This window comes from Sander vitreus, chromosome 9 (assembly GCF_031162955.1).
Source record: "Sander vitreus isolate 19-12246 chromosome 9, sanVit1, whole genome shotgun sequence".
In the NCBI taxonomy this organism is placed as follows: Eukaryota; Metazoa; Chordata; class Actinopteri; order Perciformes; family Percidae; genus Sander; species Sander vitreus.
Window position 1 is genome coordinate 17,291,162 of NC_135863.1, and position 27,638 is coordinate 17,318,799.

General features: G+C 42.5%; 1 protein-coding gene across 5 annotated transcripts; it reads left to right on the forward strand.

The window, feature by feature from the left end:
- Positions 1 to 620: 620 nt before the first annotated feature.
- abl2 (c-abl oncogene 2, non-receptor tyrosine kinase) lies at positions 621 to 27,553 on the forward strand. Of its 5 annotated transcripts, none has more exons than XM_078258992.1 (11): positions 621 to 1,241; positions 14,609 to 14,773; positions 17,410 to 17,705; positions 17,924 to 18,196; positions 18,408 to 18,492; positions 18,674 to 18,851; positions 18,966 to 19,150; positions 19,250 to 19,402; positions 19,699 to 19,788; positions 20,063 to 20,245; positions 22,430 to 27,553. In XM_078258992.1, exons 1-11 carry the CDS (start codon positions 1,025 to 1,027, stop codon positions 24,265 to 24,267), a joined length of 3,663 nt encoding a protein of 1,220 aa, XP_078115118.1. In that variant the 5' UTR covers positions 621 to 1,024; the 3' UTR covers positions 24,268 to 27,553. The 5 variants fall into 5 exon arrangements, with proteins under 5 accessions (XP_078115118.1, XP_078115119.1, XP_078115120.1 ...); XM_078258993.1 differs by having other exon boundaries at positions 14,612 to 14,773; XM_078258994.1 differs by lacking the exon at positions 621 to 1,241 and adding an exon at positions 14,086 to 14,282.
- Positions 27,554 to 27,638: the final 85 nt, after the last annotated feature.

A 27,638-nucleotide genomic window follows, 5' to 3' on the forward strand; every position in this document is an offset into this window, starting at 1 on the left:
AATGGTCAATGTGCCAATTAAATAGTATTGAACTGTCTTTATTTAGAGTTTATTTGCATATAATCAGATACAATACACCAGTTAAGTACTGTTAAGCACTTCATTAGCTGTATATAAGTTTATATTGTCTATAGAAATCTGTGTACAATTTACAAATCACTAGGATTGTATTTATTAGGGGTAAGTTTGGCACTTACGAGTCCAGTCATATTACCAGTGATAGTGCTTAATCAACTATAGCATTACTGTATGGCATCTGCAGATTTTTGGACTTTCATGCATTTCTGTTTAAATATTCCTTAAATAATTGCATACCTATACAAACCATATTATCTTAGTTACAGATTTATAGTGCAGATCATTTAAAATAATCTATTGAAGCCCTCATTAGTGTATATCAACACTTGGCTTGACAAAACTATAGCTGATAGCGGTGTTTTAAGCTCTTCTGCATTTTCTCAAGGACGCCGGGATCGGAACCCCGCCCGCTGGTATCTGGTGCTCGGGAATTGTTGGGACCCGGTGTTGTTAGTGTTGGTGCTGGAGAGGTGGAGGATCACGGTGACAGGGGATCGCGGCGAACACCCTCCCGCCCCCCGCCCCCCGCCTTGTGCAACACATCTTCTATTCTGCGGTAAAGATGGCGGCGTCAGAGGGGGCGCGTAGCGGCCGGACAACGGCAAAACGATTCTGAAAAGCTCCAGATTTGACCGAGTCTCGCTCGTCAGGCACCTTTAATTTCTGCTCGGATACCATCTAGGTCACTGGAATAAAGAGAATCGCTGTCACACGCCGGGGTTGCGATTTTATTGTTAAAGGCAGGGTGGGTGGGTTTCGCTGATGCTAACGGACTAGCCAAGCAAGCTAATACGGGCTAGTTTACGTTAGCTCGGTAAAGAAGAGCGGGGAGGAGATTGAGGAAGACTATTCGGGCCAGGCCGCTCCAGCTGGGGGGGATGTGAACCAGAGGTGCGCAGGGGGTTTGCTTGCTTCGTCCCAAACGTCCTTACACCAAACTACCGGGATGGGACAGCAGGTAGGCCGCGTCGGTGAGAGCACATCGACCGGACTCCAGCCACCACAGCCCCACGCGTCCCAACCGCACCAAGGGAAGGGGAACCGGGGGAGCGGCGCCGGGAGGAGACCCCGAGAACCCGGCAGTAGCACCGGGACACCGCCAGGCAGGGCTGCTGCAGTCAACGTGCCCGACCCAGGGATCAATATCTTCACACTGCATTCAGGTAACAAGAGAACCACGTTAATAAAAGAGGTGGGGGGGACGATGAAGCCGTCCGTTTTTACTTTGATATTTGTTTGCTGCATTAGCGTTTGCTAGCAGAGTCCATGCTAGTTTGACAACGACGCGTTAGCGGAAATAGCCATGCCAACTAACCTTAGCTTTCTATGTCTCATCATTTACTGTGTGAGTGTAAAATTGTCCATTGTCTTGTGTATACAATGGGGGCAATTTATTGAGAAGATGAATAACTAAATTGCTCAGATTTGACACAGATATGTGCTGCATGTGACCAAATGTTCCTCAAAGGAGAGACAATGTTTTTTAAAATGTTTTTTGTGCTCAGCTAAGGGTTATGACTGGAGGTTAGCTAGTTATGTTTTTCTCTAAGGCCCCTCTGTGTGATACTTGGTTTGGTAAACAGTGATTCTTGCCTTCGGAGGTTGAGTAGCAATTCCACCCCATTAACTCACTATAGCAGCCACCACAGGCTCACATTACAATACCTAGTGGTTTTCACATGCTCACTTACATCCCCTGTCTGATAATGTCTACTGTTACAACACACTCAGCAAGCTGACTGCAGAGTTTGATCCAGGGGGAAATGAATGTGAATTATTTAAGTCACCATCTGTCATTATATGATTGCACTCGTGCATACATCAAAGTTTTAAAGCTACTCCTATGTGATTATATTTTAATATCATATACGTCTATTCTCTCACATGATCAGTGAATTCATGAGAGAACTCATGTATGATATGAATAATGTGGGTTAACAGTCATAGAAAGCCACTCACAAAACAGGTGTGGCAGTACCTCCCATCACCCATGTTCCTGCCTCAGAGCAAGAGCTATGCATTGGTTTTGTTATCTGCTCTGTTAGTCATGGAGAACATTGCAGATCTTCTGTATCTCTCCTTTATGAGACATGGATAAATAGCCCAGCATTAACTCCTCCATGCCCTTTATGGGCTGCCTCCTTTCTCCCAACCTTTTTCCCTTAGGCAGGGTCGGTCTGATCTGGGCTTATAAGTAACAGTGATGAGGATAACTACTTGGTGGCGTGCATAATATCATTATCATAGTAATGCATTTTATTCATATAGGGCTTTTTATAATACTCAAATATGTTTTACATGAAAATCAAGAAAGCATCCACTTTACTTTTAGCTTTTCTCTCTCTCTCTCTCTCTCTCTCTCTGTGTGTGTTTGTGACATCCTATGTTAGACTTGGTTGGACAACTTGGTGGGATGTTTAATGTCTGTCTGTCTATCTGCAGTTTGCTTTGTTTCTCCTCCTACTTCTGTTCTCCCGTGGATGGTCACTTCACTTGTGCTGTGTGTGTGTGTGTGTGTGTGTGTGTGTATATATATACTACTGGAGAACTACATAACTTTCCTAGTTTCTGCCGATGACCCAACGTCCTTACACCATTGCAGTGAGCAAGGACGCATCAAAGGTGCATGCTTTTTGGAATGGAACACATTTTCAATTCCTGGCTTGCACATCTCAAAAGTAATCCTCCTTAGCTTGAAGCACACACACAGACAGACAGACCTACTAAGTGCAGCACCACTCAGTGTCGGCACTTCTCTGTTCTCTCCGATGTCTGGGCAGGAGTGGCCTTTTTATAGCAGCCAGGATGCAGTCACACAGCCACTCTGCAAAGAGACTGCTACTATCCAGAGCACACAATATTAGAACAAAGACTCTTAAGCAAGGAAGCTTGGGACTGTGCACTCTGTCTTCCACTGACTATCAAAGTGCCTTTTTTTCTGGCAGTCTATTTATGTGATAATGATGCAGCTTTGTCTTGCACATCTTTGTGGGTGAAATTCGCACTTGTTCTTTTAAGGAGGCTATTTTGGTTGTTAGGAAGTCAGTGTGCATTAGGGCTAAAACAAACCATTGCCATCATTTGTCAACTACTTAATTTAGTTTATAAAATGTCAATAAATAAAAAATATGCACAAGTTACAATCCCAAATTGATGTATTGCAGCTGCTAATGTAGTATAACCAGAAGCCACAAGACAATGTATAGTATGATGTATAATAACAAAATATATAAGTGAGCAGCTCCTTGAATTTATAATCATCGGCAGTCGTGGGATTAATCACTAAATAGAATCAACCAATTTTTTATTGATTAATGAATCTGTTCAGCAATAGTATTGATTGAACTGATAAGATGGCCAGATTTGATTTCTGTGAATTTGACAGTGACATTGTGTGACTGGGTCTTGTCAAGAGGAAGCTAAGATAAGATAAACTTCTATTGATCCCATGCAGGGAAGTGGAAGTGCCGCGACAGCAAAAGGAAGCACAAGAACAGACAGAGTTGTGAGTCAACGGACAAAGTGTTGGTTTGACAACAGATCTAGTTCAGAGTTCTAGCGTGTTTTAATTTCTATCAGTGTTTGTGTTTTCATAGGAGGAATGGCTTCAGTTCATAGTCATTACTACTGAAAGCTACCAGAGATCTACATGTTGAATGGGTTTTATTAATCTAGCTTCATAACCCTTGTATAACAGACTAGCATACTTCAGAGGCTAAATGATGCCTTCTTGAAATGTAATTGAAAGGTGCCAGTCTATGAGGAATGCGTTTTTGTCTGTTGATCTCATGCCTGTGTCGCTGCCTGTCTTTCCAGGGAGTATCAGTGCGTGTCCTCTGCACATGCACCCACTAGAGTTTCTATCAGTATGCCTGAAACCACTGAGTCATTTTAGGGGGATAAACACGAGACTGCAGGCCAATGGTGTAAATTGTCTGTTAATATGCCTAACCCAGTGTCCCCTACATGTCTCTCTCCTCAGTTGTAGTGACATTTTTTCAACGTCTGTAGTTTCCAGCTTCGGGCTGTTTTTGTCTTTCACCACTTTAGGCAAGGCGAGTCAGCTCCTGTCCCTTGCTCAGGTGTGCAGGAGTTCTCCTGAGCTCATCACTAATTGAGCATCTCTGTCTCCGAACAAGAAAATGTTTACCCCAGACAGACAGACGGGCCAGCTAGAAAACACTGAGCTAAACAAAGACAGACGGGGAGCAGACCACCTCAGTGCTGATTCAAAGGGAGCTGGCCAGACAGCCACCTCCTATGAGTATTGTTTGAAGTGCAGTATTTGTGAAACAGTGGCTGCAACTTATTGATGGTGCCACCCGTTAGGCCTCGTCAGGAGTTCCGAGATCTCGATCTCTGCAGTGGGTTTATCTGATACACACACACACTGCAGTGGAGAGAGTCCTTTGAACGGACACATAGGGGTGAACCTGCTGAAAAATTGGCCTCATTAAGGATGCACTAGAATGTATGTTGCATTTCAGTAATTGTCACTTTAACATGTCTCCTATTTCGTCTTTCGTCAATGAAACCTACATCTTGCTTGTAAATCTTCTGGACGGGTCGTAGTGATTGCTGTATTGATTATCTAAAGAACCGGTAAAGGTACTTCTGACGTTTGTTTTTATAAAATCAACAAAGCAATAGGCTAATCTATTTTTACTCTACCCAGATCATAGAAATTGGGGCAGATGAACGGATTTGAATATTTTTTTGGCAGCAGCACTAATAGTGAATGAAGAGCCGGTTGTACCGAAAGTGCAGCGCTGTTAAAGCTGCCCAGAGGAGAAGAGAGATGCCTGGATCCGGGATCCAAGGACGTAAGCTGATTTGCATCACGGGTGAAATTAGATTAGAGACAAATCCACTTTTCTGTGAACTCGTATGTGCTAAACCCCCAACAAGCAGGATAAGTCTCACAGCAGCCACTGTAATATCTGGGGACAATCAAGTTTCAGATGCTTTAGCAGCTATGGGTGAGCTATTAATAGGCTTTAAAAGATAATATCCTGGAGTAAAGATGATTTCTTGATTTAAAAAACAAAACAAAACTAGTCAGTCAGTCCTAGTGACTGCCGTTAACCACTAGGAGGAGCCATGGCCACACCTTGTCTGGGTGAAACTGGCTAGAAATTAAGGCAAAATTGATGAGTTTGACTGATGTCTCAGCATTGGTAATAAGTGTAATTAGATGGATGTATTTGAAGAGTGTTTCTGTGCAGATCATTTTTAACACAATCAGACATGGGTCATGTCTGAAGACTGCATGTATCATTGTGGACTCTGTAATGGTTGTGTGTGTTAAATAATTGATGTCTCTCAGTGCCTTCATCCTCATCCCAAGCCTGCCCTGTACTACGACTGGCTGCCTATCCCCAGCCTGAGCCTCTGCTGTTAGCCTCTGCAGTTGACCTGTTCTGCCTGTCCACAACCCTTGTCTCTGTTGAACTCTGGCTGTTGCGATGGGCCTCAATCCCAAATCTATCTAAGAAGAGTTAACATTTTCATTCATTCATAATGCTTCATAACAGAATGTTCCATAATCTAATGTTACTGCACTGAAAACACAATTCAGAGTGTTATCTTTTTTTGCAAACATATTTTAAGAAAATGAACAAATAATTACTGAAGATTCTAAAAACTTTAACAGGGCTACGGTTTGGTCCCCCCCAACGTTTTTGTTGTTGTGACTGTGCGCTTCTGTGCCCAAACTCCCGGTTGTAGCCTTGAGCCTCTGCATCTGCTACCAGTCAACCTTCTGTAATTCCCGAAACCACAGTCTTATTTTCTATTCCTTGGCTTCAGCTCTCTGCAGCTTATATCATTAAAGAGTGATGATTAATCAGAACAGGGAGTGATTGGCTGTGCAGATGGTGAAATCATCCATTGCATCTGTCAGCTTAAAAACACCAAATGTTTTAAACTCGTGTAGACCTCTGACCAAATTTTTGTAGTGGCTCCTGGTTAAGTCACAGTTTTTACTCTTAAGCTGCAATGGTGCAGCAGGAAAAAATTAGATAAGGGGTAGGAAAGGGGGACAGTCCCTGTGCCAAGTCTGTAAAGCACTGATTCACTTCCAGGATCAGTCCTCTGTTGCTGGCATTATCACTGCTGCTTATCTCCTGGGTTGCAGGCTGGAGACTTGGCTAGAAATGCACACTTTTTTTATTATAAATTATGGATCATTACAAATACGCTAAGTAAGTAAGTACCAAATAGTTATACTGAGAAAAAAATACTTCATTTATAGAAATCAAAAATGTATGGCTGCTTATTTTTTTGTTATTTTAAAAACAGTTCAACAAATCAACAGTGAAAACACTGAGAACCCTTAATTCTGCTTTGCTCTTTATTTTTTATTTATATTAGGGATGGGCATTCGATTACATTTTCTTAGTCGATCGTCGGGAGAATTAACGATCGACTATCAATTAATCATTAATATTTTTATATTAAAATTAATGATTTATAAATAAAAAATTCAATGAAAATACAAAAATACAGCGTGTTTTTCCTCGATGAGGTCTTAATTACAAGAAGAACAACAACTTGTGGCAGTTAAACTGGAGGTTAGGCTAAACTTGAAGATAGATAGATAGATATGCGGAACCTGCTGCTGCGAGCCGGCGTTCTTAAACAGAGACCCTCGTTTCTTCCAAAATAATACATAAAAAGAATCATGTTAAATAATAACTTAACCAAAAACATAATACTTAGATCTGACAGGTTTTGTCAAAATGTAACTCAAGACTATCCAAGGCACAGACAAAGCCTAATAAAAAATAACCAGTAATAACTCACATACAACTTCTGCACCAGTCTACTGGTTTTTGTTGAGAAAAATGAGCATGTTGACATGATCTGGGGTCAGACGCGACCGCTACCTGGTGACCGTCGGTCCAGCCGCCTGAAAACACCCGCTGGGATGCACAGGTAACTCCGCGCTAACTTAGCCAGCCCGGGCCGGGGAACCTTATTCCGTTCTTCGTAGTGAGTTTCTACCAGTCTGGTGACGTCTGGTACGTCGTGACAGAATGTGACATGCTGGTTCCAATATCCATCTCAATGAACTTGCAGATCCCTTGGGTAATTTCCTCTGCTCGTTGTGCATCGCAGCTCCTCCGTGCTAACGCCGAGGTGATGCTAGGTTGAGACTGAGAGCAGGATGCACCGCCACCGACATTAACCAGGGTCGGATGCACTTTGTTTAAGTGGTACATCATTTGAGTCGTGGCCGTGTTGTACTTATACACGGCGTCGCAGTGTTTGCAGTGAACCAAGTCGTTTTTTTAAATCAAAATGGTCCCACGCTACACTTCGCCGTGGCCCCTTCATGATTACTTTTGAAATCAAAACAGAAACTCGCAGGTAACTGAGTAGCCTATGACGCCCCCGGGTGGTAAAATGTTTAATTGCTGCCACACAGTGAAATTCATTTCATTGCTTCAAGACTCACACTACGCAACGCAACCAGCATTAGTTTAATCAATAACAAATTAATGTGATCGACAAAATTCTTAATGATCAATTATCGATCATGCCCATCCCTAATTTATATCTTTATTTATTCTTTATTTTTAACTTAATACATACTGTGTAAATATACTTATATTGTTTGTACCTATACTTATATTGTTTAATATTCAATCTAAAGAATGTGTGACATGCACCAACAACACCAAAACAAATTCCTTCTATGTGTTAAAAAACGTACTTAATAAAATAAAACCCTTTCTGATTCTAATACTTTTCCCGTTGAACTTTTTTCTTCTTTTCATTCAGGAAAAAAAAAGTTTTTAAAATAAGAGTTCACTTGCAAAACGTAATGTGCAAAATAATCGTTTTTCTCGATAACTTTTTTATTGTGAACGTTAGAAGCCAAAATCTATCGCTTTTAAAATTTGATTAATTGCACAGCCCTACAAAAATGTTGATGCATTGATAATGATAATCGTGTTGTAATCGCATTGTAGCACTCGTGAGGTCCCTAGAGCTTCCCGCACCTTATGTAAGATCAGTAGAGGAGTATTGGCATGGCTGGCATATACATTGAATGTGGATTCTCCACTGGGCTGGTTTAGAACCCAGAGGCATCTCAGCTATCTGACTAAGAGCACTGTGGAAGTAAAATCTTCCATTTGGGCTCTGGTCAGTTCTTTTAAACGGAGTCATTGTAAAGCAGCTTAAACCTACACCCTGGCACAGCTTAACAACGCCGCACACAGAGCTGTTCAGACATCAAGATTAGTCCTTGGGTGCTTCTGTAAACCCTCACTACAAAGAAAGAAGACGGCGGCAAGGAGAGTGTTCTTTTTTAGGCTTTGGAAAGACCTGCTGGGGGGAACACACCTCTTTTCCTGTGGGGGTTGAGAAAATAAACGCGCACCTCAGCCATACATTTTACATCATTCACATATATTGCATAATGTATTGGACAAGAGCAGGCAGATTTGCAGTGAGGACAGTGCTCTGACATCTACTGTAGTCATCAGTGTAATATTTCCATTCAGTGTACTTTTGTGCAAATGTAGGTCTCTTGCTGGACAGAAAAACACGCTTTTTTAACTTGGGGATTGAGCAAGGCTAAAGTAGAAGTACTTGTTAACAATCCAAAGACATGTTTTTCCTTTTTCAAATGTTACATCCCAAGGACTGAATGATACTTTTAAGCACAAAATCAAAATATAATTAGTCTATTAAAATATAAAATGCACACAAAATGTGAAGCAGACCAGTATAGTTTTGAATAGGAGTTTTCAGTCATCATATGCCACTCAGCCTCTCTGCTGTCACATAAAGGAGCACTTAGCTTTGTTGCTAGCACACCTAGAGGGAAGCACTTAGAGCCCATTATTAACCCATAACAAGCCCTGAGAGGGGCAGGGCAGGGCAGGGTGAGCTGTGGGTTAGGACTCCATTCTTCTCCATTCCAGGATGAGCCACTGGCCCTCAGGCTCAGACTGGTGTTTGTCCTCTCCCTAATTGATGTATTCCCACGTACAGCCGACATGGTGGCCGTATAGACAGAACTGAATAGAGAGCTTTCGCGGGCGTTCCCAGCAGCAGCGGCCGGCCTGTATGTGCGTGTATAATCACTTACTCAGAGGGGTTTGCGACACCAGGATGCATTAAAGGCGGGGGTCGGACTTAGGGAGAAGACATCTGAATCTGCCGGTGTGGACGAGTTTGATCTGTGGGCACAAGACAAGTGCATACTTGTATGTGGTTATCAAGTGCATACTGTATACTGATATCAGCAAGCGAAACAGTCCTCTTCTCTCTCTCTCTCTCTCACACACACACACACACACACACACAAAATGTGTCATTAATGAGGCTATTGTCCTCTGTCCAGTCCTCAGGAACAACTGACTCTCCTCTGTCCTCTCCAGCTATGGACTGCCTCTCAAACTGTAGAATGGTTGCTCATAAATCCTTTTGGTGACATGTTAGAAACAAGCGTGTTAACTTACATGCAGTTCAACTAATAGTTTTTTTTTAGTATTGATTAATCTTAACTGATAAATCCATTAAATATTTACTCTATTTTTTTTTTCTTTTTTTATTTACTACAAAAAAAAAAATATTACAATGTAATTTACATGGCTTGGTGGTGATTTTAAACAATTTCATACTTTCATAGAAATACTGCATTAAAAGATCTAAGAAGAGTAATGCATGGGCTGTGTTTGTTTGGTTGACAGGCATCTGTCAAAATTCTACTACTGTCTACTTAGTACATACTATTTGGATTTGAGCCCTGACACGAATATCTCTTGTTTGTTGCTTGTCCTAGAGTTTCTCCCAGTTTGTTTCTGAATTTGTGTTTCCTTTTTGGATTCAAGGGTAATGAAGGGTTAGAGTGTGTCTTCTGCTGTTCAGATTGTAAAGCTGTCAGACATATTAGGGCTTATATTAATAAACCTAACTTGACCTGAGTCCTCGCCGTGCCCTAACATTGAAATTTCTTTTGAATCTCCATCGGTGATATTGCAGGATATTTTTGTGTCAGTTTGAACAAAAAAAGAGCTGTTAAAACATGATTTTAGGGCTGTACCGAATACCAATTTTTGAGCTTCAAAGCTGCGGTGCTTTTCAACAGTGAATATTCGAACCTTTGGTGGCTGCGGCGGCAGAAACCAAAATTTCCAACCGCACTTGAAGGCAGCTTTATTTCACAGAAAAAGAGAGAAAATAAAAGGCGACGAAGGGAGAGATGAAGCAACTGCTTTGTTATTGCAGGACAAAGTCACCTATTGATACACAAAATTCTGGGCAGTTCGGTGCATGCGTTTCGTTTTTTTACCTTATTAGTGTTTAAAACTTGTTTACAGTAACGTTACGGGACTCGCATGCTGCGAATGCTCAGCCAGCCGGCTCCTCACTGTATTGGCATTATGCACGGCCATACTATCTTTACCTTTTATCAAACACCCATACAGACCTCTACAACATTTATCTGTTCTTGGCTGAGATGGATGCGCTGCATAAATTAGCCAGCTGCTAGCGGATATTTAGCTAGCAGCTTAATCCAGACCAAACACCACAGTGAATTTCAGCCTGCATGCACGTTTAAAAAAGAAAAGAAAACAAATATTCAAATCCCAAAGTTGAAAATCAAATACCTACCCATCGAACGAATATTCGGATCCAGCCCTACATAATTTATCAGTGAGGCGCAATATGATGATTGTGATCATCACCAGTGAATATCGGAAGACAAAAACATGTTGATACTGGAATGCAACATTAAGTAGATCCCTGTAAACCAGTCTCTCAGGCTCCTACCCTCCTTCCGATATGTATGACTCCTGTATTCTTCACCTTTTCTGCCACAGGATCTGATCTGGCCTGGCTTATAGGCTTATGTAATGTCTAGTCTATGTGGGTCTCATCCGCGGCATTGTCTCAGGTTTTTGTTAGGGCTTCCTGCAGGCAGCCAGCCATCTATCTCCGTACCACCATCACTATGTGCTCTGCAGAGTTATTTCTGGATGTCATGCTGCTATGTTTTGTTCTCCAGCTGCTAAAAATACATCCTTACCTCGCTGGTCATGGGCTTCAGATACGGTCTGTATTGTTTTTAATTAGGGCGTGTACGTGATGTTATTGTGTTGTTTAATACTTTGGCATAAGGTGGTGAGTTGTTGAAGTGAAAGCTTTATGGACACATGGAGGCAAAAACTCATACAAACAGCTGCAGGGGAAGCAGCAGGGTTGTGTGTGTGTGTGTGTGTGTGTGCGCGCCCCCGCCTTAGGACCAGGGTCACCTCTGTCCCAGCTGTCTTAGGGGGTGCAGGCTTGTCGTGCCCCTCAGACTTGCAAATACCCTCTCTGCTCCGCTCAACACAAAGCCGTCGTTTCTTCAGAACGCACATGTGCTACACTTCACAGCACACACACACACACTGAGGCACCCAGACGGGCACACGACATACCCCACGCAGACCAACTGCTCCCTCAATCAAACGATCCAGCACATGAGGTTTGAGTTTGGCCAAGTCGAACAGCATCTTGCTTTTTGTCTGGCATAAGAAGGATTTAGAAGTAATTTAAGAAATACGATCGACTTAATGAAACTGGATCATGCTGTGAAAACAATTTGATTTAATCAGGTTATTTGATTTGCGCCTTAGAGTACTTGAGTAATCAGTGACTGAGTTTCTTTTTGTGTCCTACTGGTTGTCTGGGATGACTGTAATAGAGATTCCTCGGATCGGGATCTTTCACAAATGTGTATGGCATAATGTCACTATTTCATTAAAAACATTCCTGGGAAGAGTGATGTGATATGTAGCCATGTAAGAGGAGCAGCTCTGACAGTTGGCTCAGCCTGGCTACAGCAGTTGCAGTCATGCACATTTACACACACACACCCACACAAACACAAGGGGAACAAGACCAGCCATCTGCTGGTCCAGGCCTCACACACTCCCACAACACACATATACCCACACATGCACACGTCACATTTACCTCAATTTTCCTCCATACCATACACTCTCTTTCCCCCCCCCCCCATTACCACATGCTTTTCTCGCTCCCTCTCTCTGCCACGTTTTGCCATCTCTTATAGTTCACCTAACCGCAGAGAACATCAGTCATGAATGTCTTTGCTCTCCAGATGGACCTTGGAAATCTTGACTCCCCTAGACCACATCAAAGCTAGTAGGGAGTTCCCAGCAGGAACTCTGCTAGTCACTACTGTAACTTCATGAGTTTAGGTGGTTTGAGTCAAGGACAGCGTGGGTAAATACTTTGTCTGGGGGGTCTCCATCTCTCTCTAATTGCTTTGCATACAACATTGGTAAAAGGACATGGTTAAAAGAACTAGCTTGTGCTCCAGGAGAATGTACACTTGTGCTTTTCAGTCTACGTAGACACAGTCAAGCTTTAAAACGACTGTTTGGAGTCAGCACAGCGGATCGAGAAAATCACAGTGTTTCTTTGGATACTGGGACTGGTAGCTGACCAGGGAAGAAGATGTACTGGGAACTGTGGCTGAGCCAGGTCACGGCCAGTGCCGCGCTGCAGTGCATGCTGGTCCAGAACAAAGGTGGGCAAGAGTTGTGTGTAAAAGTGGAAGGATGGTGGAGAGACTAGACAATATTGAGCTAAGGAGAAGGATGTTAAGTGTTGATTTGAACATAACAGGAAACCTCTCATCTGCATGCATGGCATGTGCCTGCCACATGGTGTTAGACTAACTATGGCAAATGCTTAATTTTTTGTTCTAATCTTGCCAACTTTGCAAGATTAGAACAATGACAAACATATTTCACCCAATACTTAAAACCTAAACTGGTCTAAAGAAAAATGCCGTATTTAACATAGTTAAATCACATATCACTCAGATGCTTGCAGTGAAAAGCCTGCATTAGTATTATTATTGGTATAATTATTATTATTATCACTGACTAACTCAAAGGTTGTCTGGCATCTAACATTTATCAAATCTGGGTTCTAACTTATCGCATTAAAAACCAAATCTGAAAGAAATGTTAAGTTCTGGGCTGCGTGTGTTTGTTCACACATGAGCTATAACTTAGAGTCCAGTTTTCACAGTCAGCTGCTTTTGTTGATTGGTTACATTGCATAGCTTTTGCATTTGTTAGTTTGGTTGGCTGTTCTATTACTAGACCTAGGACATATATCTACATTATTATGTGATACTAAATATCTTGTCATGTTGTCTCAAACATAGTTTTCTGTTTTGAAAAGCTGCATTACAGAAACAACTGGTTTCCTTGTTAATGTCATTATAGTCTTCAACTTTAACCATTCAGTTGCATTTTGACTAAAATAAAATCTGTATTTATTTATTTCTTGTTTTTTTTACTTTTGCTCACATGGACAAAATATAAAACACTACTCAGGATAATGCAATCCTTTACAATTATACCATAAACTACAGATTACAAGACGAGACAAGGCAGGGCTGTGGTTTTGGATTACACTAACAATGTGCAAGTGAAAATAAACAAACGCATCTGTCATTTCTTTCAGTAATCGTATAGAGTTGTAAGATTACAGATGCTGCTTTCTATTGGCAGAGTAGATAGATTAGGCCCTGTGCATGTACTAAGGACATTGTTTGTTTAAAGTTATTAGTTTACAAAAATTAAGGTTAGTCACTAGGTTAATGTCAACCTTATTGTTAGACAAGATAAATACATGCTATGTAACAGCCTTTCCATTTTACTTGTATTGCAGTACTTGTTCTCCATTCTCCGTCCCTCCATTTCTCCACCCTCCTCTCCCATTCGCTCAGCAGCTGTCCAGACATGCAGTGACTTTGGCAGCAGCTGTTGAGTGTAGTACGTGTAAGCTACGCATGTAGTAGTTCATCTTGGTATGTCTGTGTGTGTGTGTGTGTGGGTGTTATGTAGCTATGGTAATCACTGCATCTTGTGTGCAGAGAGTATCTTTCCTACCCCAATGTCGTAGCTCCTCCCTCTTGTTCTCCGTATATACACACCTACAAAACGCTCCCACCTCAGATCTTACCTGGCTTAAGCTAGACACCGCAGGCCTCTGTGCGTGTAGCAAGTGATAACAGTGTTCCTCAGAGAGTGGATTGGTTAAAGTTATGCTTTTGAGGTGCCTGCAGGCAAACAGCAGTTTTGAGGAAGAGTGGACGGCTCTGAGCGGCCGTCATCGCCACACAGGGTTCAGGCAAGAGAAACAGCCTGGACAGACAGGTAGACGATCGGCAGAATTAGCTCTTAGGATTATAGTTCAATCTGTATCATTTTGGTTAGACATCGGTCTTGACTCAGCTACCCTGCTAACCAAGTACCTTTTGCCTCAATGACAGCTTTCTGTGATCAGTTTCAATGTGTTTTTTGATTATTAGACACAAACCAACTTATTGTAATGGGTTTCCATGTGTTATTTGTGTCTGTGATTGTAGCTATGAGTTTTTGCCACTGCAAATGATTGTGACAAATGTGACTGCATTCTCAGTCACATTTGACTCATGGTTTATCTTCTCTCTCCCTGACCCTTCCTCCTTCTCTTCCTCCAGAAGCTCTCCACCGGCCGTTTGGCCTGGACTCTGCAGCGCTGACGGAGGCGGTGCGCTGGAGCTCCAAGGAGAACCTGCTGGGGGCGGCCGAGAGCGACCCTAACCTCTTCGTTGCACTTTATGACTTCGTCGCCAGCGGAGACAACACGCTCAGCATCACTAAAGGTAAACAATGACTGTCATTTCTTTTCTCTGATTCACTGTCATTTGATTGCAACAACTAATGATGTTGATGTTGTTGTTTGCCTGTTAACTCCCTCACAACTTCAAATTCAGATTTCACAAAAAACTTGTGTGCTGGAACAACACTTGAAAGACTTGTCCTCCAGTACACTCTTTCCATGGATCATCACCGAAGGTTGTGGCTTAACTACATGATGTTACTCCTGTCGAGATTTTGCCATATCATCGATGATTCTTAACCACGCCTTCTAAGCAACACTGTTGACATTCATTGCAACAAAACAGAGGGATTTCCTTACATGTAGCAAAGAGTTACCACTAATCTCCTCGAGGCAGTGCCTGTGATTGGCAGGTCAGCAACTCCTAGATGAAATGATGTTTGATGTGTAAAAGTGTAGTTATGCCAGAGGAATGTTGTGTGTCAATAGAGCTTACCCAACTGTCATTATAATTTGACCCTGTTCTGTCATCTGCTGGTATCTGACGCCCAGCCTATAGCTTTCTTTGTCACCCGCCCACACACTCCACATTCCTCTTTCACACTGCACGTTACTGCTTTTACACCACCTCAGGGTTTCTCCTGGATCAGAATGGGCCACAGTATACAGTTCCACAGGTACAGCCTGACTCTGGATGGTAAAACTGAGATCCCATTATTGCTAGCTTCACATCTGAATCAGATAAAATATAGAGGTTGTGGATGAAAGGGGAGTTTTGGCGCTGGTGGTTTTCTTTTGGCGCTGGCTAAAACCTCTTTGGGGGGTGCCAAAATCCACTAGTCCAGAGGTTGAGAAATAATAGCAGAGCTTGTAGCAAGGAAATGTTCTCTGGAACCAGACAGCATGAGTAAATAGCAGTGATGCTTATACTATGTCTTAATCTTCTCACTATTTCTTACTGCTCACTCCATGACACTTTCTTCAGTCCAAACCTCCTATCTCAACCAGCAGCTGTTTACCGGTCAACCAGCTCTCCCCCGAGTAATGAGCTTAAAATATCCTCAAAATATTATCCAGAGACAGCCAGGCTTATTTCCCCAACCGATCTAAAGCATTAAACGTGGCAGAGTGTGTTAATTATTCAGTGTTTTAAGACATCCACGGCAGCTGCCTGGGATGGAAATGATGTTTAGACCCTGACTCATGTAGTGAGACTGAGATTCTTGCCCACATGCGAGCACATGTGCACTTCCAGGCTTCGCTGCACTTTTCCTATCTGTCCCGCTTTTTGCTTTGTCATGTGGAAAGACCCCAGCATGCCTCTTAACACTGTGTTAATATGGAATACCCCCAACTGTAATAATAACCGGTGGATGAGCACAGCGGGCATGGGCTGATCAGAGAGGGGGACTTAGCAGGCCCGTGTCTGGGGCTAATCTTTGTCTCTTTTCTGTGCCAGGTCAAACCAGGCTAGGCCAGACCAGAGCCCGGCTTCAGGCACACATGGCTCCCAGTGTGAGGCAGGGAGGCAGTCAGTGTTTCCACTCCCACAAAATTTACAACACAGAGGAGACTGATGGATTGGTGGGCTGGATGTGAATAACCATCTCTGTTTAATGTAGTTCTGTGGCTTGCTAGCATAAAGTGTTTTGTTTTAAGATGTAGACCTGCAGCTCTGCTATGTCTCACTGTTTTTAAGGCGTTATGTGGCCGAGTCATGATAGCCTACAGCCGCATTCAGATTGACTCCAGCCCTGCGTGAAATGGTGGATAACTTGAGCGGCATATTTCTACTGTTTCTACCTCGCGACTAAAGATCAAATAGTTTCCGCCGTGATCATTTTCCAGAGTTGTGTGAATATTATAAACTGCTGTGCAGTGTTTTTTGCGTCTGATGAGCTTTTTTAAATGCAGTAATTTGTTGCTTCACCTGGATCAAATTTAATTGTCTGAGGTAGGTAGACCTCTACTTCCTCCTCCCTCCCCGGGCTGACTGAGCGTCTGCTTTCTGCCATACCCTTACACCCAGCCAATCACTGCCCCTTTCCTTTTTTCTCCAATCCTCCATCAGCCTGTCAGGATTGATCAGTGCTTCATTCAGTGTTGTTTGTTATACTGATGATGCGCCGCCTCTCTTCAGTCTCCAGCACATCAGTCGCTCTGCTCTGCTCTTTCATTTCTCCCACACTGACGTCAGAGACAGGCTAGGTAGAGTCAGAGACAACCGATCATGTCACTACATGTCTGTTTTGCCTAACCTTCTATGACAGATATGCAGTTCACCCAACCCTATCATTGTTCCATAGCTTTTGATGTAGTTTCAGTGAGAGGCACGTCATATCCATGACTCTCAATTCTCTTCTATGTTGTATCTGTAAGAAATTTGAAAGAAAATTGAATTAAATCCTGTAAGCACCTTCTCTTTAAACTCACGATTAAAGAATTTTTATCTTCACATTTTAAATTGTAGGCATTTTTCAAAATGGCTTGCAAAGTTTTTTCAAGTACTGATTAGCTGTAGTCTCTTTTTAAAGCACACTTTAGCAGTACTCATGGGTAAGATTAAAAACCATGAACATGTGGCTCTTTTACCATATTAATCTTTCCAACCACCAGTCCATGCTGCAGCTGATAACATGTTTGTGATCAAGTCTTACAAGTTGACCCTCCTATGTCCAGGTGAGAAGCTGCGTGTGCTGGGCTACAACCAGAATGGAGAGTGGAGTGAAGTGCGCTCTAAGAACGGCCAGGGTTGGGTGCCCTCCAACTACATCACGCCTGTCAACAGTCTGGAAAAGCACAGCTGGTACCATGGGCCCGTGTCACGCAGCGCCGCTGAGTACCTGCTCTCATCCCTCATCAACGGCAGTTTCCTGGTCCGGGAAAGCGAGAGCAGCCCCGGACAGCTGTCGATTTCTCTCCGCTATGAGGGAAGAGTCTACCACTACCGGATCAACACAGCCTCTGATGGAAAGGTAGAGTTTAGTAGAGTGAAGAGTTTAGGGTGGTTGACAATGGAATAATGCTTCATATTTATGATACTCTTTTGAATTGTATGGTGAAAGACGATGTGTGGTGCTATTTGCTGTTGTTTGTGTCAGGACTTTGACAGCATTTATTAACTTTGTCTCTCTCCTCATCCTTTCCTCTTTTCCGTTGTCCTCACCCGCCTCCTCCTTCCCCTCCCCCTCAGGTGTATGTGACGTCTGAGAGCCGCTTTGCCACCCTGGCCGAGCTGGTCCACCACCACTCCACTGTAGCCGATGGCCTGGTCACCACTCTGCACTACCCAGCCCCCAAATGTAATAAGCCCACAGTGTACGGTGTGTCACCCATCCACGACAAGTGGGAGATGGAGCGCACAGATATCACCATGAAGCACAAGCTGGGAGGAGGCCAGTATGGGGAGGTGTACGTGGGAGTGTGGAAAAAGTACAACCTCACAGTGGCTGTCAAGACACTGAAGGTAAGAAGTCCCTCTTATCATAATTTAATTTCACTGAACTTGACTGTAGATAGCTGAATTGTAAATGTAGTTATAGATCGCCCCCTGCAGGCAGACTTTAGTAATACATATGCTTGTCTCTTTCCTTTACTGATGTTATGTGTCTGTTTAACCCACTGATAAAATTCCTCTCTTTTTCTTTTGCGTTTTTCCCTTTTTTCCATAATGACAGGAGGACACAATGGAAGTTGAAGAATTTCTGAAAGAAGCAGCAGTTATGAAGGAGGTTAAACACCCAAACCTCGTTCAGCTACTAGGTCAGTATCTATGAACACCACTGATTCTACCAACAAGTTACTGTGCCTTAACAAAAACAAAAATATTATCTCAATACATTCTGACCTCCTGAAATTACTTTTGAGCTGGCTTCTGCAGACACATTGACTGTTACAGTAGTGGTTGTTGGCATCTGTATTTTAACTGCTGCCTCTACCACAGGTGTGTGTACGTTGGAGCCTCCGTTCTACATCGTGACAGAGTACATGCCACACGGCAACCTACTGGACTACTTGAGAGATTGTGACAAGGAGGAGGTGAACGCTGTGGTGCTGCTGTACATGGCCACTCAGATCTCCTCTGCCATGGAATACCTGGAGAAGAAGAACTTTATACACAGGTGAGGGGATACTCTAGGTGTGTGTGTGTGTGTTTGTGTTTGCCTTCCTTGCATATTTGTCCATCTCATATGGCAGAGTAATCTAAAGTATCTTCCTCACTATCCCTCTCTCAGGGATCTTGCAGCGAGGAACTGCCTGGTTGGAGAAAATCATGTTGTGAAGGTTGCAGACTTTGGCCTGAGCAGGTTGATGACTGGTGACACCTACACTGCTCATGCAGGAGCCAAGTTCCCCATCAAATGGACTGCACCAGAGAGCCTTGCATATAACACCTTCTCCATCAAGTCTGATGTGTGGGGTGAGCAATGCATGAGTACACTTTCATACTAAGGGTTTCTTTCTTGTAGCTCATTTCCCATGCGCTAATGTTTGTTCCTCTAAAAATGTCTTCCTTCAGCATTCGGGGTGCTGCTGTGGGAAATTGCCACCTATGGCATGTCTCCATACCCTGGCATCGATCTGTCTCAGGTCTATGACCTCCTGGAGAAAGGTTACCGCATGGAACAGCCCGAGGGATGCCCACCCAAAGTCTATGAACTCATGAGAGCATGTGAGTAGTAGCTATCCTACCTACCTTTTACTTATTCACCAAGTGGTTTTACTCTATTGCGAAGACGTGAATAGAGGTTGACAGCTTTGAAAAAAGTTGGTTTGCCCATTAGTCTTTCCTAATTCACTGCATCCCCTTCCATACTGTATTAAAAACTCACCATTCCTTTATTAGAAAGGGAAAAAAAAGACTATAGTCTGGAATTACAGAATTTGGGAAAGGCCAGATAAGTCATATATACTCGTCGAATACTGTACTTTCTTATAGTAATGCCATTTTGTCTGTCTCTCTACCAGGCTGGCAGTGGAGCCCATTGGACCGGCCTTCATTTGCAGAGATCCACCAAGCCTTTGAAACAATGTTCCATGACTCCAGCATATCTGAAGGTACAGTAACATGTAGCTTATCTTCAGCTGGCAATTCAACTGTCAGTCTTTTGTGCAGCTCCAACATAAAGCTTCTAAAACCGCTGCACTGATTAGGCTGAACAGACAAACTCTAATTCAGAAGGCTGACGTTGGTGAATCATTTGATCAGAAATAAAACCTTGACATGTAAATTAATGTAGGTTTATTTGGTCAGCAAATGTTTGTATGTTGGTTTAAATTTGGATTGTGACTGACTTCAGAGTTTTTTTTCTTCTTTTTTGTTCTTTTGTAGAGGTAGCAGAGGAGCTCTGTAAGACGGCCTCTTCTGGTCACTGTGGACCACTGCACCCTTTCAGTCACGACATGCCCCTGTTGCCTTCCAAATCTCGCACACCCCACAAGCACACAGAAAACAAGGAAAACATTGAGGGTGGACTCGACGGACGATCTGACCACGGCACGCACAGTCATTCAGGTACAGCCAGACATGCCTACCTTACTACCAACCAGTCAGATCCACCACATTATGATTCTGCAGGTATGCCAGAGAACACAGATTCACAGAGTCAACTGCAGCGCCGCCAAGCCCGCCGCCTGAAAAGATGTGCCGTCATTTTCCTTACCAACTGACCACTGGTGCAGGCATCTGTCTGGCATCCGGTCCATCATCCAGGCAGATCTGCCAGCGCAGCCTGACATAGTCCCTAGAAACTGTTTCAGCACTCTAGTATTTGATTTATAAGATGTTCCATTTATTCAGCCATAATACTTGAGTGCTCATGTCCATGTCATCCAACACCAATTATAAGATGTTAAAGATAAAAGTAAAACATAAGTGATAGAACCATGAAATATAAATACACACCGAATAAAGATGGATTCCACAAAAAACTAAAAGAAATAAAAGAATTGTAAAAATCTGCAGTGAAGCTTCTGCTATCTTTACCAATATCATGTAGTATGCTAACTATTATCTCTTATGTTTAGTGAATACTTTTATTTATCCTGCCTTTGCAAATTTTACTGACATTTCCAAGTGCTTGCTCATGGGGGAATGTTGGGTCTATGTAAATTATAGTGGTCTAGACCTGCTCTATATGAAAACTGTCTTGAGATAACTTCTGTTATGATTTGACTCTATTAATAAAATTTCTCTATCCCAGGATACACTTGTTTCATGCATAGATAGTATTTTAAAAAACTAAATTCTAGCATTAACATTAAAAGATTTCAGTTTCCTCAAGCATTATAAATGTAGTTTTAGCTCACCTATCATGTTATCCATGTCAACCACAAACACAAATATATTGAATGATCTACATGTTCAACTGAACCATCGTTCCTCATGTCACATACACACACACACACACACACACACACACATTATAGAAACTACATGTCTGTGATGGAATGAAGATCTTGCTCATATTCTGTCTTGTCCTATTTGTTGCATTACTGTTATTCCCATATCCCAATCAATACTTGGTAACAAATCATGTATTAAAATTTGCTAACCCTATTATTACATTTCCATAACATTGTCTGTTTGTCTCGTCTCGTTTAAGTTATTGCTTATTTATTTGTTTTATATTAAAAATAAAACTTTGTCTAATTTCTGTGTTTACCTGATGTGTGAAGAAGACAGTCTGTCCCTGTCTTTGTCTTGGTTTACCGTTTTTATTTATTTATTTATTTACCTTCTGCCACTGTAACCATATTGTTAAGGTTTTATGTTGTGTTCCATGAACATAATTATTCACCAATAAAGTGCTACCAAGGGTAGCTTTCATGAAGTCCTACATCAAATAAAAATGGTACTGTGAACATGCAGACTGTTTCACAAGGTCATTAAGCAAGCACAAGGCAAGACTCCTAAAACATAAAGTGTATGTTTGATGTTAATGAATGCACAAAGATTGCAACCACAGTTTTACTTCGTCATATCAAATGTGTTGTATTAATATTTCTTGTTTGTATACATTTATATTTACATGCAAATGCTATCGAAGAGAGATCCATGCCAAGTAAGAAATACTGAGTGAACTATTAGTGCCCTTATTCATGTCACATAACTTTTGTAGTTCTAATGGGTTAGAGTTATCGGTTTTCTCCGTAAGTCCCTATTCATCGCCTGGTTAGAGAAGATTGTGCACCAGTGTGTATTGATTTAAAGGCCAGCAGAACTGTGAACATGTATTTCCCTCTTTGTCATAGCCCTCCTTGTAACGGGTTGGGCCGTTTCAATTTGGCATGTGTTCTCATCAATCCTAGAAGTGTATTCATCATCCCATCTTTTACAAGAGCAGCTTGTAAATCATTAAATTAGTGTGCATGTGCATGACTCTCATGGCCTGAAAACTTTACATCCCTTTTCCTGGAATGCCTTTTCCTTACTCATAAGTCCCCAATGAGAAACCGCTTTCAAACAGGCGGGAATAGTCCATCGTATCACAACAGCACACAGCTGCTTGATGCAATAAGTGACATTAATGTATAGGCAAGCATATTGAGAGCCTAATGGGATTCAGAGCAGTGTTTTTCATTACCTGTTTCTTGAAAAGTATTAGGCAACCTTTTAACAAAGATAGTTGTGTTCCTGATGAGTTCAGCCCAGCTTTGTTGCATTGTTTTAATCCAGTCCTCTCTTATATCTTTCCAGGCTGGGCTTCTACTTTGTTAGGAGGGGATGGCCGATCGGGAAGCTCTCCGGCTCTGCCCAGAAAACAGCAAGCACGAGATAAATCTCCCGGCAGCATTTTAGAGGACGCACAGGATATGGGAACATTTACACGGGATCGCAAGACTGGCTTCTTTAGCTCCTTCATAAAAAAGAAATCTTCCTCCTCTTCTTCCTCATCACCATCCTCTCAGCTCCAACAGAACCTCCCGACACCACCGAAGAGGAGCAGTTCTTTCCGGGAGATGGAAACGCAGCCTCACAAGAAATACGAGCCTACTGCTGATTTCAGCGCTCCTCCTCCTCTACCCCAGTCTGACAGCCTTGGTGGCTTCTCCGCCTCTCCCTCTCACTCCCATGGTGAACCCACCCAGGCTCAGTCACGCTGCTGTGGGGCTGCTTTTGGACAGAAACCCTCTGGTGGGGGGCTTGCTTCACAGGTGACGAGCGGCAGCAGTTGGAGTGGGTTGGCTGGTTTTTTTACTCCTAGACTCATTAAAAAGACACTGGGCCTACGGACAGGGAAGACAGCCTCTTCAGAGGAGGGTGGGAATATAGCTGGAGGGCCTAAACCTTTCCCTAGGTCCAATTCTACCTCCTCCATGTCAGCAGGGCTGCCAGACCTGGAGCGCATGGCTCTGACTTTACCCAGGAACCGCAGTGCTAAACCCCCTCTAGAGAGGACTGCCTCCACAACCTCCCAGCCAGAGAATGGCGCTGTACGGCCCTCAGAAACTCTGCTGAGGAGGCTGGATGAGGGGACTGCACAGATCAGGGAAAGGCCCAAAGCCAAGCTATTACCCCGGGGCGTTGCTGTAGGGGTGAGGGCACCAGGGGTTGGGGGGGAGGTGGGGGAATCGGACAGTCTGTCCCGGGTCAGGGAGGTTAGAGAGGAGAGTGTTGGAGGACTAGATAGGCAGCAGAGTTGGTCATCTCCCTCTAAGACTTCTAGTTTGAGTGCTTCATCAGCTGCAGCAGGTGCACCAACTCACAACCACAAAGTTCCAGTCCTGATCTCCCCCACGCTGAAACATAGCCCAGCTGATGTGCACTTAGTCGGGCTAGACTCTCAGGGGAACCGCTTCAAACTGCTGTCTGAGCACCAAACAGACCGGGACAGGCCGCGACTTGTAAAACCCAAGTGTGCTCCCCCTCCCCCTCCCACCCTGCGCAGCCTGCAACACTCCTACAGTGGCGACGGAGAGGAGCAGGTAGGAGGAGCACCTGTGGAAGTAAACGGAGACACTTTGAAAGGTCACCGGTTAGGGAGAATGTCGGGAGGAGCAATGACAGGCAGACCGTCAGTGCCACCACCACAAGTGCCTCCTGCATCTTCCTCCACCTTTTCCTCATCTTGCTCTGCCACCACCAACACGACTCCCACCACAATGGCCAACGGAGCCGTCACCACTGCCGCCTCCTCGCACACAGCACCGTCTGCCGGTTCCAAAGTGGCACTGCGGCGGACCAGGCAGCAGGCAGAGAGGTTGCCCCTGGAGCGAGTGAGTCGTGAGGCCCTGTTGGACTGCGCTGAGTGCCTGAGCAGCGCCCTCCACGCCAGCTCCGAAAGCCCCTCCAGCAGCCAGGTGCTGGACGCTGGCCACCAGCTGCTAGACTACTGCTCAGGTTATGTGGACTGCATCCCTCAGATGAGGAACAAATTTGCCTTCCGAGAGGCAGTGGGAAAGCTGGAGCTCAGCCTGCAGGAACTGAGGGCCTCGTCCTCAGGAGGTGGAGGGCTGAGTGGTGTGGGGCCCAACACTGTATTGGACAACCTGCAATGCTGTATTAAAGAGATTAGTGACGTAGTACAGAGGTAGCCACTGTGACACCACCCACCGTCACCCCTGACTACACGACAGACTGCTTATATTCCCTTTTTTATGTTTCTGATTCTTTTGACAGCTTTTTGGGGGACGAAATGAGATGAATCTCTAAAGTACCTCAGAGAAATCACTACAAAATCTATTCTTTTTACTGTTTACAAACAACTGTTGTACAAGTGTGGACACTAATTTTGCTCTGACCTGTACATATTCAGAAATGTTTATACCAAACTAAATGTGGTTTAAGTCACACCATGAAATGTTTAGCTCCACATCTCCACCTGGCCAGGATAAAGGCCTCTTTGTTAAATTAATGTCAAGTGTATCAGCTGTGTGTAGCCAGCCCAGAGAGTAGGTAAAGTCTAAGCTCACTCTGCTTATCTCTCACTCTGTCACATACTGAGCATGAAAGATGGTGGCTGTGCTCAGCCTTACTGAGAATACTAGACAACTGTTTTCACTGACCCAGCTCGAACAGTGTTTTACAAATGAGTGAATCATCAGTTGGGTGCACTGCGTTTTGCAGTAGAGTGTTTTGCTCAGTGTCTGGGAAACTGAGTGACCATAAGCCATTTTTTAAAGCCATTGTATTCTAAAGGATCGGAAACATCATCAGGATTCAAGGTTTTGGGGTCTCAATTTGACACTTTTATTCTGTGTGCAGATGTTTTTTTTTTCTTATTTTCATGACCATCAGTATTTTTAAGAAGATGGACAAATGTGATATAAATCTCCCCAAAAGTGCTTTTGTTGGTATAAGTTTAAAGCCTTGTTTTTGAGAACAATTTTTAGAGAATAATCCAACTGTTTTGGTGCAGACATTCCCACATGTCCACACAAAGTGACTGTCGAGAAAGACTGAAGGGATCACTTACATCATAGAAAGCTGTGTGCATTTATTTGACAAGTGTGTAAATAAGCTTAAAGAAACGTGTAGGTTTCAGTTTTGCCAAATACAGGCTTATCAAATATATAAAAAAAAAAAAGATTTATATGAATCTATTTTATTTATTCCCCACAATACTAAAACATGATGAATTAACGTAGGGTGTCTCATCATATGCACAGCATTTGTCTTCGCTTCAATGATGTGACTCATGTTCACACCTTAACACAGTGCCACATAAATGGGGGAAATCACCTGTCTCCTAAAGCATTTCAATGTTTATGTCCAGTTATTCTTGCACACGGAATTTCTTCCTTGTGTGGTGTAATATAAAAGAGTGGAGGGGAGAGCACAGGGTAGCGCATGTGCAGGTGAATTGGGACAGAAGTTCTATAAGTGTCCTTCTGAGTATGGACAGTGCTGGATTCCCTGAGGCCTTGTCGTGTCCTCAGTGCCTCAAATTCTTCCATGTATGAACACTGCGAAATGCAGAGACCTACTTTACACTAATCACACAGTATCAATCTCTCAACAAGCAAACTGCAGTATGTCTTCAGCACATGAGCAATTTATACATTATTTGGTTCAAAGTAAGATGCTTTTTAGAATGTATGTATGAACTTGAATTTTAAATTATTCCTGTTTTTTTTTTTTTAATTAAAAGCACAGACCTATTTTGAGAGAAAAAGTTATGTAAATATTTGATTTATTTCATATCCAGGAAACAAAAGATGTATGTGTGGTCACAGCATAAAGAGCAATGTTTTTGACTGAAGAGATGTACTGCATAAGACTGAGGCTCATCCACCCAGATCTGAATATCTGCTTTATGCATGTATTATTCTTCCGTTCTGAACCCGGTCGAATAATCATCTGCATGACTCTTTTAATCTCTTAAGGTGCCATCTTTTATTATTTATTGTAATTGTTTTAATGGCCCCACTTCTAATTTTGGTCACACTAAATAATTATGTTCAGAAACAGCTGCTCTGTTTTTTTGAGCACAAACAAAACTACAGCGCACACAACTCACACAACTTTCTTTGCTTTGGCGCACATCTTAATGTACACTGGATAAGGCCTCAGACACATTGGTTCAATGTCACATGTTGCATATGAACACTACAAAATCTCATTTATAAACACTGCAGGTCCATAACACTTTCAAAATGCCTGTTAATGACACTTGATGGATTGCCAAGTAAACTTTTGTCAACTTGTGTTGTGGTGCATTACATATCATCATTTCATGTTGTGTGTCAGTATTTATGTCCAATTTAATGCCAAACAGGATCCTGTGAGACAAACCTGATGATTCAATTCTATTCACTGTGAGTTTCAAATAACACGGGCAAAACAAAAAAAGAATGCATCAATCATCTTTTCTTTCATGACTCTTGGTGCCTTTTGTGAACAAATGATTATACACATACAGTACAGTATCACTGCAAGAATTCACAGGTATGGAAATATTAAATGTCCATCATTAAACAGTCATTTGTTTTCTTTCCTTTACCATGAGATTGTGATAAGCATATCACTACAGCATGTCTTTTGGAGGTCAATGGTCAGATGCAAACTTTAAACTGAAAGGTGCACTTTGTCTATGAAGATTATGTATTCAGATACTCAGTTACTAAGGCCATTTATTAGTGTCCATTAACACTGAGTGCAGCCACATCTGGTTATGTTTCCTCTCTAACAAAAGGCACATGAGTCTGCTGCACTAAACCCAAGCTACTCTGTTGTCTCATAATCTGGCCCCATCAGAGGTTTTGTTCAATAAATGAAGTTTCTGTTGATTTGTGGTGCATCTGTGGAGCAGGTTTCCCCAAAAGCCTTATCAAGAAAACATTTACTACATTTCCACTCTGGGCTGTTTTTTAAAGAAATAAAACATGTAGATATTCAATCAATAATTACAGAGTCAACTGATTTATTTGGTGCCGATGTGTTTTCCTCAAATCTGATATCGGAACTGACCCTGTTTAATATTTGAACTGACCACAAATGTCTTCTTATTCTCATTGTCAGTCTTCTGCATTGTCTTTATGTTGGCTGCATTTATCCTGTATATCTGTTTTTTCCCCCTCCTGTCTCTGTTTTAGAGAACAGCTTTGGAGAATGTGTGTACACATCATTATACCAAAGGCCACTTCTTCAGTTGTACGAGTGCAATGTAAACCAAGACACAAAATAATGGAATATGTGAATCTAAAACAGGGATAAAAATGGCAGAGATGTTATCATTAACTTTTTTACTGTACAAAATATATATATTTTGTGTTTTTTTTTATTTTATTTTTTTTTTTATTTAAAGCTCACGTTATATTACTGTGAAGTTTTGCTTATCAGTGTTAAGCCTATTGTAAATAATAAAGATATTGATCAATACGGTTTTGTTTTTGGTTGTTCTTCTGCCTCCAAACACTTATTCAATTTTAAACAATTATTAAAATAAGTGGCTTAAGAACAAAGG

What these genes read in the sequence shown, in the direction of transcription:
- abl2 (XM_078258992.1), top strand. Translation starts at nt 1,025, where the DNA reads ATGGGACAGCAGGTAGGCCGCGTCGGTGAGAGCACATCGACCGGACTC. An exon ending in AAGAAGAACTTTATACACAG is followed by an intron (nt 18,852 to 18,965) that starts GTGAGGGGATAC and finishes TCCCTCTCTCAG; the next exon opens with GGATCTTGCAGCGAGGAACT. An exon ending in CTATGAACTCATGAGAGCAT is followed by an intron (nt 19,403 to 19,698) that starts GTGAGTAGTAGC and finishes TCTCTCTACCAG; the next exon opens with GCTGGCAGTGGAGCCCATTG.